The sequence below is a fragment of the Silurus aristotelis genome (assembly GCF_946808225.1).
Source record: "Silurus aristotelis genome assembly, chromosome: 9".
Classification (NCBI taxonomy): domain Eukaryota; kingdom Metazoa; phylum Chordata; class Actinopteri; order Siluriformes; family Siluridae; genus Silurus; species Silurus aristotelis.
Genome location: NC_139582.1, coordinates 18,476,942 through 18,491,860, shown reverse-complemented (window position 1 = coordinate 18,491,860; position 14,919 = coordinate 18,476,942). Strand labels below are relative to the sequence as shown.

The window sequence follows — 14,919 nt, the reverse complement described above, 5'->3', positions numbered from 1 at the left end:
CAACCGATTTCCTGTCATTGCGTGTCTTTTTCAATCCACTGGTGTATAAAGTCCTGACCCTCACTCACCACAGATGTAGACTAGTTTACGGAGCTAAGAATCAGCAGGCAGAAGGCAGTAAGAAGTTTGGGGTTAATGTGGATGAGACAGAGGGAGTCAGTGATGTAAACATGACTGAGAACAGACACATTCCTGATCATCATCATCTTTTCTCTACTTGTGTTCTATATGTGGATCTTCAGCCTGGACACATTCATTAGGTAACAACATTTTTAATCCTTTCTTAGATATTAAATAAATAAATAAACTCCAGATAAAAATATTTTTAATCAGTAAACTTTTGTTTTATTTCTGCGCCAAGTCTTAAATCAAACACCAAATCCGCCATCATTCACACAATTAACCCTCTGGGTGGCGTTTTGTGGGTTTTTACCTCATAATGTTGACACAAACTTAAATTACTGTCTTTATTGATCGTACTGATAAAAACAATAATTCAAATCTGTAAAATGTCTATAATTTTCTATATATAAGCTTCCTGACTTGACTTGAAGAGGTGCAGTTTCTCCGGTATCACCTCATTAACTGTCCGTGTGGAAACATAGCAAAGGCTCTTAATGATGTCCACACATCTCTGCACTGATATAGCCTTTATATTTAATCACTGTACATATGCTTACATACATATCACATGCTGTAAATATGATACATGTTTAACACCTCCAAGCTGCCAGTTTTGGGCACCTGAGCAAGCCCTTAACTCACTACTGCTCATTTAGTAAATGGGATCATTAAGAGTCGCTCGGGATAAACACTTCCAACAGGAAGTGGCTATATCTCACTATCTTTGTCTCTCTATTTTCTCTATCGAAGTGTGTCTGTGTCTCTTTTAGTAAATGTCTCTGTCTCACTGTATATGTTTCTCTCTTGCTGTCTCTCTATTTGTTTCTCACTCTTTCTAAAGCTGTGTCTGTGTCTCTTTGTCTTTGTCTCTGTATTTCCTGCTTATTTACATGTCTAACAAAGTTTTGAGTTTTGAAGTAATGCCATTAGCGATCTATGATGAAAGACTTTCCTGGTTCGATTTTCACCACTAGTTTCATATTGAACATTATAAGAAGTTTTTAAAAACAGAAAAATAAAAGGTCATTAAAATTGGTTGCTGGTAAATCATGGTATATCAGTGGTGCAGGTGTTGGAGATGTGGTTCTTGTACCAGAGTCACTTCTCATAGACTTCGAGTAACTGAGAGAATGTACAGGAAGGAGAAGTTTTGACCCTCTACCATCATGATCTAAGAGAAAACAGTGGTCTCTTAACTATAGAAAAAAACCAAGAGTCCAATAAGCAAAGCCTTGTTTGCCGCCCCTGTGGTAGTGTAGTGGTTAGTGATGTGGCCTCTGCTATCTGACTCACCCGGTTCGATTCCTACCCCTTTGCTTTCCTTTAAATTGTTTAAAAAGTTTTATAAACGAACCAAAAAAGGTCCTAAAAATCAGGTTCTTGCAGGAGATCCTGTGGCTCAATTGGAAGAGCTTTGCTTCTGGGTTTTTTCTGAGGCTGTAAGCCAGCAGGTCTTCACAACCTTTGTTCACAGTCACCCACTCCATTGCTCACCACACACTAATTGAGAGGTTGAGAGGTTGCTGGTTCAAACCCCGGCCAGGGCTCAAAGTTAAGAGTGTGGAAGGTTCCGGTCACCATAGTGAGGAAGGTGTCAGAAATGGCTGTGTGGAAGGTCAGATGTGGCCGGTTTCAGAGGGCGTATCCTGAACCAGGGTGGCAATATTCAGGCGTCAGCCCCCCTGGCGTCTGAGAAGCTGAAAACAGGGGGTTATAAAGCAAAAAGTTTCAAACTAGGCTCCGTAGAAAAATTTTATTTCATTTTCAGCAAAATACCAGTCTTAACCCACTGAACCATCCAGAAGGACAGGCTGCAAAGATTTTTTATAGCAGGTCTATTTTTTTTTTTTTCAAACCATCAACACAAGAATATAATGCTAAAGACAGACTTAGGAAGTAAACCCATATCGTAACGAGCAGGGACAATTCAGGATTTAAACCCTGATTCACACCGTCAGTGAGGCACCAGCATTAACCCACTGAACCATCAGGAAGGACAACCTGGGAAGTTTCTTTAGAGCAGGTCTATCTTTCTAACACATCAAAACAAGAACATGAAGATGTAGGAAGTAGGAATTTAACCTACCTCAGGACTAGCAGACAGAAAGCCAGGTTTGAAACCTGACCACCAACATTAGCAAAGTACCAGCCTTAACCCACTAAGCTATCAGGAAAAAACAGGATGGGAAGCTTGTTTAGAGCAGGTCTATCTTTCTTTTCAACCCATCAACACAATAATTTAACGCTAAAGAAAGATGTAGGAAGCGAATACAGAAGTAGCACAAATGTAAGTAGCACAAGTTAAACCCACACTGTAAATAGCAGGATTTGAACCAAGATCCCCACCACCAGCAAGATACCAACACTAACTCAATGAACCATCGGTGAGGACAGGCTAGGAAGCTTGTTTAGAGCAGGTCTATCTTTCTTTTCAACCCATTAAAAACAAAAATATATCGCTAAAGAAAAATGTAGGAAGTGAATCCTGATCGTGACTGGAAGGCAGAAAGCAGGATTCGAACCCTGAACCCCACCAAAAGCACGACACTTGATTTAACCCACTGAACCATCAGGAAAGAGAGGCCAGGAAGTATGTTTAGAGCAGGTCTATCTACCTTTAAACCATCAACACAAGAATATAAAGCTAAAGAAAGCAGGAACATAACCAACATCGCAACTAGCAGGCAGAAAGCAGGATTCAAACCCTGATCCTCACCATCAGCAAGTCACCAGCCTTAATCCAATGAACCATGGAAGAGATCAGACTGGGATGTATGTTTAGATGAGGCACAAGCCTTAAACCACTGAGCGACCACTGCTGAAAAGCATGTGTGCTTTTTTGGAGGGTTCATACTTTGTTTCATGCCAGCGCAGTAAGAAAGAAGGCATGTAGGACTGGCTTTGAAACTTTATCACCAGCGTGGACTATATTAAGGACCATGTTCAGGCACAAGCCTTAACCCACTGAGCTACCACAGAAGTGCCTTTTTTTTTTTTTTTTTTTTTTTTTTTTTTTTTTTTTTTTTTTTTGGTGGGGTTATCTTTGATTAAAGACCAGGAAATCAAGAAACTAATCCAACACAAAAGGGACAGAATTGAAATGTTTTCAGAGTGGACAAGGCCCAGAAGTTTTATTTACCAACACAGCAACTACCAGCTCAAGCAATAATCAAACTCTCAAACTCTTCCTTTTGGGGACCCTGACATTAACCCACTAGGCTGTCACATCTATCTATCGAGCTATCTATCTATCTATCTTATATGATGTGAGGTCCAGTTAACAGCTAAAACAGGTAGCAGTAATAACTACTTTTTACTTGTCTGAGCCAAAACTTCTTTACTTTCACTTTAGTAAAAAAGTATAATCAGAACTTCAACTTTTACCCGAGTATTTTAAAACATGAGGATCTGTACTTCTACTTAAGTAAAGGATGTGTGTATGTTTGTCACCTCTGCTACTGGTCATCAAAGCTCATAATATAAATGATAAATGGAAAACTAGAAGCCTCAACTTAAGAGGGTTTGCTCTACAAATGCTGAGGGTTTGGAGCATTCCAAAACATGCTAATTTTGATGGTCCTGCCTTATGTATTTATTCAAATGTTAAAAAAAAATACAGCTCACTTATATATGAGCTTGTGACACAGCAGGTTAAGTAACGTTAATGATGGTTGTGGTTAAGATTTCTGGGGTTTGGACCCTGGTCTGGCTGGAATTCTTTACCTTTTTATTTGGTGCAAGATAAATGTTTTAAAAAGGCATATCTAGTATTGGTAGCTCTGTGGGTTAATGATGTAAGTGCGTTGGAGTGTGTTTGGTGCCTGTGTTAGAAAAGAAATGCTAACTCAAGTTTCTTTTATTTGTGTGTTGTTGTTTTTTCTCTCGAATGACACAAGTATGATTTTGTTGCTGCTTCTCCTCTTCCTCTGTGATGTAGTGCTTAGTGTCATGGTTTTTGCTCAAATCGTGCCTGGGTTGAATCTGAGGGTTAGGTGTTGTTTATTAGTATTATCATTATTGAAGAATAGAACAATCAAAGGTTCTCTAAAAGCAAAGCTCCATTCAAGATCCTATGGTTCAACAGGATGAACGATGCCCTTGGATTGAGAGGTTGCTGGTTCAAATCCATAGCTGGATATATACAGGATATCATAGGAAACACTGTTCTGAAAGGACGATTAATGAAACAGCTATACACTGAAACAGTTGTGTGGAGCATTTGGAATGGCTTTTTAACAAAACAGCTGTAAGTTCTGAATGGTCGATGAGTTAAATAATTGCCTGGACGAATGCTGAAAGATGTTGTTAATGGTAACTTGAAAGAAGGGCACAATATGTGGGTGATTCTCCAAAGGTGTGATTAGAAGCAGAGTTTTGACTTATTTTTGTACATATTTAGACACAGTACCTATTCCCTTTCAAGCCTCATATCCATCACATCACAGCCTTTGAGCAGAGGTTCACTTTTCAGACTCCTGTTCACCCAACTAGTCTTCTCTCCCCACTGAGAGACACCATATCCATTTGATTCCCCAACACATACCCATTCCTTTTGTGGGGTTGTAAAGCAGTGGCTTCACTAGCTTTCAGCCACCATTACCATCCGTTCACCACACCATTCCATCCTTCAAGGAACACAACCAATGTATGGACATGCTAGATTCAAACCAACAACCTCTAAGCTCAGAGGCAAGACTTTTACCACAAAGCCACCCAAGTACATCTTTTCTTGGTGAGTTTTATCTTTTTTTTTTTTTTTTTTAAACCAGCTGACCAGGAAATTGTTGATATAGAAAGAGAGAAGCTTGAATACCAGCAAAATTGGGACATGAAACATACTTCCCAGCCACCAGAATGCAACAAGCTTTTGTTGCATGTTGTCTGACAGCATTAGTCTTATTTTTTATGATGTTTATATTTCATTATTATACTACTATCACTTAAGAAAGACCAGGTATGAAGGAGTAATGCAACAACTCAGGTCAAATCCTGAAAACTAAATTGATCAATGCAGGACTTGAACCAAGGTTCAGGGGTGAGACCAGTGTAGATGTTTAACCCGTTGAACCATTTATTATAACACCTACACTACCAGAAAGAGAAGCCATTAACTAAGAAATTCACCTGAACCACGCTTCAAACCTTCAGTGAAACACGTGCTTTAACCCTGTTAATCCTTCAGTTTAAAGAAGGTGATGAATATGCCTTCTTCCATTTATCTTTCATTTTATACACATTTCCAATGTTTGATTGGATGCAAATGCTTACTTATCTTGATTTTACAGCTCAAATTTTTAAATCAGGAAACACTTGATCAGTGGTTCCTGAGATGCAGCCTTACTTCCTGTGTGGTGTTTTGTGATGTTTACATTGAATAAGGTAAATTTGGTGACTTTTAAGATCTACACTACAAATTCGTCTTAAGAATTTCGAATGTTGGTGTTTCTTTACTTCGGCGTACTTTAGGTCATGTCAATTAATCCCAAATTCCTCAATTATTTGGAAAAAACTAATCTTTTATCATTTCTTGAGACATATGCATGTTCCTTTTGTTTACATGCAACAAACTAGGCAGGCAAAAAAACACCAAAATTGGATAGTGAATGAATGGAACAATGCTTTGTGGATAGAGGAGTCTAAATATGATATTTTTAATCAAACATGAGGGTGGAAGTTTAATGGTTTGGGGTTGTCTTGAAGCAGGGAAGGTCAAAGGTGTATTTCAGGTGAAAGAAACCAATATGGTTACCATTCTATACTTCAACACCATGCAACTCGCCTGGGCTGCAGCTCATTGGAATCGTGTTCATCATACAATCATACAAACTGTCCGGATACTGATAGTGTGTAAAGCTGTTCTTCATTCTTCAAGGAGGATTTTCATTGAAAATAAATTTGAATATCTGAACATTTATATATATTACTTTGGTCATGGTAAGACATGCACGTGTCCCTAAAAAGCGATAAAAGACTTCAAGTTTCCAAATTTTTGACAGTTCCTGTACAAGGGAAGAAAAAAAGAAAGTTAGTTCAGTTCTTGGCCAGAAGGTGGCACAATCACAAAACAGCTTGGGTCCATTCTGAGCATGCGCTTGTATATAATAATTGTGATGATACATACATAGATGCATTTCTGAAGAACACAATCACACTGTTTATTCTTTTTAGTATTATTATTGATCAGCACTTTACAAAAGAATGGTTATGAATATTGAAATTCCTTCAATAACTTCCATTCAAACAGCCTGAACGTGATGTGAGCCAAATCTGATGATGAAGATTTGAAGCAAAATAGCATTAGTTATTAGCAGTAAGCATTTCTAACATTTTATCAGCATGCAAAGTTGTTTCAGATGCTCACATCCTATGTGGTGGCTTTGCTTTTTGTCAGCTTTATTGTCCTGAGGATTTGTGAGAGTTTGAGTTTGGCATATGTAGTGACTTCAGATAAAATCCCAAATGGTGGAAATTGATGTCATAGTGTTTTTAATTGATTTCGACCATGGAAATGCAGGAATGTCAGGCCTTTGGACACACGATTCAAGTTCTGACCACAAACTTGCTTCCAAATTAGTCTAAAATTTGACCAAATGGTGGCACTACAGCATAAGAAGTACTTGGTCTAAATTTGGTATAAATGTTCTTCAAACTCTTTCCAAGCAGTCTTACAAATTTCAAACCCTTTTTACCAGACGGTTCTATGGACCGCCTGATTCATCCCAGCCTAGAAGATGAAGAAGCAAAATCAAAATAAGAAGAAAACAAAAAGAAAAGAATTCCTGAAGCTTTCAGGATCATTATCGTCAACAATGCCCGCATTCCGCATTCAAAACAATAATCATTTATCTCGTTTTTTAAGCAACGCCATTGGTCAATTACACAAAATGTGGTTAGCTGGTATTTAAATGATATTTACTATATGATTCACTTCGAGAGTATTTCTTTATTTTTTGTCATGAAATAGAAAAAAGGATCAAAGAATGCACTTTTCTTACTTTCCATGATCTTATGGAAATCTGGTTTATTCATTTCCTGTTGTATTCCTGACTTTTGGAATATTCCATATATTTACTATGGGTACAATTGTTCATGTAATGATTCTAGTGAACCTCGGGGAAAGTTTTTTCATAACTTGACGAATTAAGACGTTCTATCGTTATAATTATAATGATAATATTTTAATAAATACTGTATATTCCTTCATTTATTTATCAGGTTACTTTAAAGGACACTTTGCCTCGAATCTAAACAAAGTATCTTATTATTTTACTGTCCTACCTCAGAGAAGCTTTTTAGCCCGATAACAGTTGTTCAGGTCTCCAGTCGCAGATGCTCATGATAATGGTGATGATGATGATGACGACAATATGCCTTCATCGACTTTACCTCAACCTTCCTGTCTGACAGCCCTACTTCCTTTTTTTTGAGAAATGAAGTGACTGTTAGTGGCATAAAATTGTGTCACTGAAAGCCCCAGTCTGTCACAGGAACCTTATTATAGTGATGGAAAGAATAAATATAGAGCTCGAGCCCAACAACGGAGGACTGTGAGAAAGAGAGGTGGTGGAGAAAAAGAAAAGAAAAAAAAAAAGGAAAGATAAAATCTCCAAGCTGCATGTTTCACTCACATTAGGCTAGAAGAAAACTGCACACTATTCACATATACAAGCAAAAGTTTGTGGACACCTCATCATAAGATCTTTTTGGAGATCCCATTTCACATTTAGTCTCTCTTTGCTGTTATAATGACCTCCGCTCTTCTGGGAAGATGTTCCACTAGATTTTGTGGAGATTTCTGCTCATTCAGCCACAAGGGTGATGAAACATACTGGGTCAGGTGCTGATGTAGGTGAGGTGAGGAGTTCAAGTTTCACAATGGACATTGTCTCAAAGCAGCTTTACAGAATTTGAAAAATTGAATCGAATGATGTGTGTTTATCCTAGGGTGACTGTGGCAAGGAAATACTCCCTTAGATGGTATGAGGAAGAAACCTGGAGAAGAAACAGACTCAAAAGAAGAATATATCCTCAGGAGGAGGCCTAGGGTGCTATTCAGAGTTCTATTGCAGGCCAGTCAAGATCTTCCAATTAAGCTAATATAAAGCATATTTATATATCATGCAGCTGGAACAGCTTTGGGTCTCCATGTTCAAGTAAAGGCAAAATTTCATGCTACCTCATCCAGACATTCAATCAAATTGTGTGCCTCAGATTGTGTGTTTCAGGAGAATATACAGTATATATGTGTAATATATATACCTGGAAAAGTCAGGTGTCCCAATACTTTTGTCCAATTAGTGTATTTTTAGAGTGGAAAAAAAATTTTTTTATACAAAGAAGGATCATAATTTGCCACATTTTCAAGCTTCTTGTTCAAAAAAGAAAAAAGGTACAAAAACGGGCTGCAGCGCCATCTTGTGGTCAACAGTCATAATAGCATTTGAACGTACATATTGTGTAATCAATATGGCACACACTCACACTGTGCATTCATTAATACATATGTCATATCTAAATACATTTTCAAGTGTTTTATTGTGGTTAATTCTACTTATGTTATTCTTAATATTATTTCCAGATTTGTTTGTGTCAAGGTGAAGAAACTGTGTTTATAATTTTTTTAATGAGCAGTAAAACAAAATAATATTTATAAAGGACATACACACTAAACCAATTTATTCTGTTCAGAACTGCAAGAACTGTACAGAGCATTGAAAAGAGCTTTCTGGTGTTCACACATTCTTCCATCTTCAGCCATAGATAATATATGAAGCTATTTGTTTAGGATAATAAATGAATAAAATGTATAGTATTTCACCATTCTCTTTTTCAGCATATTCCTTTGAAGACTTTCTCCTTTTGGAACCAATTTTTATAAAAAAAAAAGATAGAGTCATATTAGGTTGATGCCCCAACAGCGTGTCCTGTATTCCCCTGGATCTTTTGTATATTTTTACTTTTTCATGAGGGAAGAAATATCCAGGAATACACTCTGAAAGACAAAAGGTAGTGTACAGGGAAGGAAAACAGTGTTGGAAATATTAGTCAAATTATTTGAATGTCAAGATACATTACATCATCCATCTGCTTCAATCTAAAGATTTTGATCATATTTGTAATTCACAAATGTTTTACTTTACCATAACTAGAGGTCAACTAATTAATCTTTTTTTGCTGATTCATTAGCAATGGTTGTTAATTGCTGGAACTATCGGCAAAAATCCATACCGACAGTTTTTCCGGGTTGCGTTATACAATACGAGAGCGGCCTCTAGAGGCGAATCACTGACACCACATCTCATTTTATTTGTAGTGGTTTTTATTTATTTAGGATGTAACTGTACTTTTTTATTTGGAGCGTAACTTTTTGTTTTAGTTTAAATGCATCTTTAATTTTCCTCAATATTTGTTGATATAATGAATATATTCATATTTATTTCATTTAGCACATTTTCATGATTAAATACTGCTTTTTTAGTTTGTTTGCTTTTTTAAACAGGATCCAACCTAGCTCTGGTATCGGAAAAAACGATACCTCTACTCATAAGTAACCCAGATATTTGTGGCTTTATCAACTTGTGCATTACATCACATTGGTTTGCATGATATTTAGAAATCAAACAAAAATTGCACACCATTCAGAACTCACATATAACCATATGTGACAAAACAGAAGCTAAAATGTTTTTTTTGTTTTTAATCTAGGGCTTGGGTCAGTGTTAATCCATCAATATGGACTAATCCGAGGTGTACATACACTAAACAAACTGTATTAAACACATGAGACCTTTAAAATCCACTGTAATTATAGATATCTGATCCTGATGATTGTATAACCTCAATTTGTTATCTCGTGCCTACATGATGTTTTGTAAGGATGTCCAGATCTAAAAATTGGTGAAACAGTTTTAATATCAAGTGATTATGGCTGTATTTCTCTTTGTGAAGGCCCACTTTGGCTAAAACCTCGAAACTAAACAACGAGGTAGCCTTGTCATTATACGTAGCAAAGGAAATATTCTAGTTTTGTGGCTTTTAAAAGAATCCTTGAGAATTTGAACAATAACTGGTTTGTGTATCTAAAATTTCTATTATGAAACTTCTCTGTCTTACAGTGGTTACGAGCTACTCACAGAAGACTGAATTACTGAGTCTCTAAACCAGCAGGTCAGAGGCCGTGTGTCTTTTGGCTCTACTTGCCATTGACATCCTCCTTCCTCCTTGCGGTGTGTTCATGGGTAGGTCATTAAGTGAGCCGAGTTCAGACTCAGAGCTCCTTGTGCTGGGGCAGGACGGGCTGGCCGAGGCGCTGTCTGAAGGCATCCGTGCCATGAAGCTGGCTTTTCGAGGGGCAGGGTAGAAGTCACTATCTGAGGATTCTGCATCGCCCTCAGTTGGTTCTGGTATATGGCTTGGTCGGTGCATAATGTTCCGAATGCCTGGTATCTCGCTATGGCTTGGCCTTTGAGTGAGCTGACCTTCAAGAGTTTGTTGGCCAGAGTTTGAAAGTCTGCTGTCTTTGCATGAACCAGTGCTGCTGTCTGGAGGCAAGTCATCATTTGGATCATCCTCAGCATTATGTTGCTCTGTAAGACTTTGAAGGCGTCCATTGTGGATCAATCCTTGGCTTTCCTGGCATGCCTGGATTATGCAAGACACGGGAAGAGTCGTACCTGTAAAGATGCTATGTCTCTGCTCGGCTATTATGGTATTTGTACCCATATTGGATAAATACAGAGGATTCATCGGGCCAGAATGAATGCTGATTTTTGCAGTTTTCCTCATTGCTAATTCCGCCATTGCTGCCTGCTTTGCTTTGTAAAGACTGTCGTCCTCTGCGAAGTGCAAGCCAGATAAAGCCTGTTTGATTTTCTTTGTCCCTAAATGAGATATCTCGAGGAAGTTCAGGAACAGAGAAACCCCAGAAATGACCATCATAAACACCATAAAGATGGTCTTCTCAGTTGGTCTGGACACATAACAGTCCACAGTGTTTGGGCAAGGCAGCCTGTCGCACTTGAACAAAGGATCCAGCCCTATTCCATATAAGATATACTGGCCCACAATGAAGCCAACCTCCAGCACAGATCTGGTAAGGATATGGATGATGTATGTGCAGAGTAAAGAACCTCTCAAAGGAGCCTTTCTGATTTTTTTATGCTCCTCCAGCTTGCGAATCTCTCGCTCCAGACGCTTGTGCTCCTCCAGTAAGAACTCTGTCTCTTCCAGCTCAGCTCGCAGTTGAAGTTTCTTCTTGTGCCTCTCTTTATCCAGAGCTCGGAGATGGTACAATGCATGCCCCATGTACACCAGCGAAGGAGACGAGACAAAGATTATCTGCAGCACCCAGAAGCGGATGAGTGAGATCGGAAATGCCTGGTCATAGCAGACGTTCTTGCAGCCTGGCTGCTCCGTGTTGCAAATGAAATCGCTTTGCTCGTCCACCCAAACGTCCTCTGCCGCCACACCGAGCACGAGCATCCGGAATATGAACAGGATGGTGAGCCAGATTTTGCCCACGATGGTGGAGTGAATGTGCACCTCCTCCAAGATGCTTCCTAACAAGTTCCAGTCTCCCATTTTTACAGCCACATGTTCAGGTTATATTAAAATAAAGCCTACCACAAGTGAAGCTTGACGTAAAAAGTATCCTTGCTTCAGTGTCTTGTTGATTTATGATTTAAAACTGAATTTTGTCGTTATCTTTACCCAAATTTCCAAACACGATCAGTCGCTTTGCAACCAGCATTTGCAAATCCATTTTTTCCCCAAGTATTTCGAAGGTCTTCTTTTTAACAGGTTTCAGAAATCTCAAAACAAAATAATAGCATTCAAATTCACACAAAAATAAACGAGTTACTTCTCAACAGGGCGCATCCTTCACCTTTCTTGCCAGAAAGATGCTCATGTTTACTGCAAAAAAACAACAAAGTTATGTTCCTATGAAGTTGTCGTATGAACACACTTCTCTCTGAGCATAACACTGGCCACACTGAATGCTCCACACGCTTGTTGAATGCAGAGTTTACGGGATGAACAAATTGATCTGCAAGGACCTGGACAATACCCAATGGCAGATGACAACCAACAGAGTAGCTTTTACACCATAGTGTTACTGCCCACAAAAACTAACGTAAAAAAACCTAGTTGTCCTATTATTGAGATTTTAGTATGGTGGCTCAAATATAAAAAGGACTTCTCATTTCTGTGCATTGCTCAAATATATTTGATTCATCGGATGTATAATCTGTTTTTTTTATAGTTGACTGAATCATCCGACTTGGTGTTAAACTTTCACTCGAAGAGTATAAATCACAGTAAACAGTTCTGGATGAAGACTTTGTACCAGACTGAATCAGGCAGCATTTAAAAGCATAGCAAATTTACCTTAATGTACTGTAAATGCAACAAAAAAGAGAATACCCTCCATTAAATCAATGTGTGCAAGTGATTCTGTTATCCTGACATGCCCTATGTTGGATACACACTCATAAAAAACGACCGACCATGCCCAAGGCGTTTAATTAGCTTTCCATCACCCTCTGACAGAGTCAATGAAGAATTGATTTGATTTTCCCTCACGAGTGCCAGATGTCACAGTGGATGACCTCTTACACAACAGCTTCAGAGATTTGTAGAAAACTATTAGCTTGTCTTTGTATCAGATCTAATGGTTCTGACTGAAAGACAAATTAGCTCCAATGGGGCGGGTGGTCGTTGTATATGCACACCATATATTTCTCTACCACAAATATTGTTTGATGTTCGTGCACCTAATACAGCTTCAGTTCACAATTAAATGGAACAATACTAATACATTTTTATGTAATGTGATGGACAGTGCAGCCCAACTGGACCATTGCAAAGGAGAACTAAATTTTGGAATGTGACTTCACCAAGTGGAAAACCTGAATTGGTGTGCGAGATGAAATGGTACGTGGATTAGACATAATCCAATTTACGTCAGGTGTAACATTATGGCATTATAAAATTATGACTGGTGAAATGTATAACACATTTTTTTTTTTTTATACAAGTGAACATTTAGTTTTCAAAGTTGACGTGTTAGAAGCAGGAAAAATGGGCAAGTGTAAGGATTTAAGTGAGTTTAAATAAATTGTGACGTCTAGACGACCAGGTCATAACATCTCCAAAACTGCAGCGACAGGGTTCATTGATGCACGTGGTGAGCGAAGGCTGGCCCGTGTGGTCCGATCCAACAGCTGAGCTCCTGTAGCTCAAATTGCTGAAAAAGTTAATGCTGGTAATGCTCGATGGGTCAGAACTGTTTTGGCAGCAAAAGGGGGACCAACACCATATGAGGCAGGTGATCATTATGTGTATGCCTGATCAGTGTATAATCATATACAATAATGTGTCTGGTACTAAACCTCCTGATCAAGTACCTCCAGAAAATAAGCTCAGGCAGGTTTGGGGGTACATAGTCAAGTCAGTCAAGTCAAGTTTATTTGTATAGCGCTTTTCACAACAGACATTGTCTCAAAGCAGCTTTACAGAAAACAACAGTGAAGGTGAATGGTGTGCGTTTGTCCCTGATGAGCAGCCGTGGCGACAGTGGCAAGGAAAAACTCCCTTAGATGATATGAGGAAGAAACCTTGAGAGGAACCAGACTCAAAGGGGAACCCATCCTCATATGGGTGACATCAAAAGTTTGGTCATAAATCTTTCAACAATACAGAACAATTTGTGATCATCATAGATCCAGCATCAGCTTCTCCATGCCAGGGCCTTTAAACACTCGGCATCTACTTCTCCATGATCATCCATAGGTCCATAATCTTCACGAGGTGGGACGTGACTGGAGCTGGCCAAACCTCAGGAAGCCTCGGGATGGGGAGAGAAAGAGAAGCAGTGGAGAGGAATTAGCGTAGCTGCTGTTCATGATATTAACAGCACAAGTTGATAATGTGCATGTGATCAGATGTTCTGGAGCACAAGGTTGTGATGTGATGTGCGTGATGTGTGTTATGTGTAGGCTTTGCTAAAAAGATATGTTTTTAATCTACACTTAAACTGGGAGAGTGTATCTGAACCCCGAACACTGTCAGGAAGACTATTCCAGAGTTTAGGAGCTAAATGTGAAAATGCTCTACCGCCTTTAGTGGACTTTGCTATTCTAGGAACTACTAGAAGCCCAGAGTTTTGAGATCTCAGGGAGCGTGACGGATTGTAGCGTGTTAAGAGACTGGATAGATACATGGGAGCCAAACCATTTAGTGCTTTATAAGTGAGTAGCAGTAGTTTGTAGTCTATTCGAAACTTAATAGGAAGCCAATGTAGGGACGATAAGATTGGGGTTATATGATCGTATTTTCTTGACCTAGTAAGAACTCTTGCTGCGGCATTCTGAACTAACTGAAGCTTGTTTATTAATGATGCAGGACATCCACCTAGTAATGCATTACAGTAGTCTATTCTAGAGGTCATAAACGCATGGACGAGCTTCTCTGCATCAGATATAGATAACATATTTCTTAGCTTAGAAATATTTCTAAGGTGAAAGAAGGCTGTTTTTGTAACTTGATTGATGTGATTTTTAAAAGATAAGTTGCTGTCTAAAATAACTCCCAGGTCTTTTACCGTTGAACTAGTAGTTACAGAACAACCGTCTAAATGCAGGCTGAGATGCTGGAGCTTCTGTGTACTATTTTTTGGGCCGATGAGCAAAATCTCCGTTTTATCAGGATTTAATAGCAGAAAGTTATGGGTCATCCAATCTCTTATTTCTTCAACACACTCAGTTATGCGAGCTAATTGAGCTGTAGCGCCTGGTT

At 38.6% G+C, this 14,919-nt stretch overlaps 1 protein-coding gene across 1 annotated transcript; it reads right to left on the bottom strand.

Annotated features, from left to right (window-relative positions):
* Window positions 1-8,933: 8,933 nt before the first annotated feature.
* Window positions 8,934-12,428, bottom strand: gja10a (gap junction protein alpha 10 a). The gene is made up of 2 exons (XM_083550317.1): window positions 10,257-12,428; window positions 8,934-9,115 (listed from the first exon to the last, which is right to left on the bottom strand). Exon 1 carries the CDS (start codon window positions 11,701-11,703, stop codon window positions 10,279-10,281), a length of 1,425 nt encoding a protein of 474 aa, XP_083406443.1. The 5' UTR covers window positions 11,704-12,428; the 3' UTR covers window positions 8,934-9,115; window positions 10,257-10,278.
* Between the last annotated feature and the right edge of the window lie 2,491 nt (window positions 12,429-14,919).

What these genes read in the sequence shown, in the direction of transcription:
- gja10a (XM_083550317.1), bottom strand. Translation starts at nt 11,703, where the DNA reads ATGGGAGACTGGAACTTGTTAGGAAGCATCTTGGAGGAGGTGCACATT.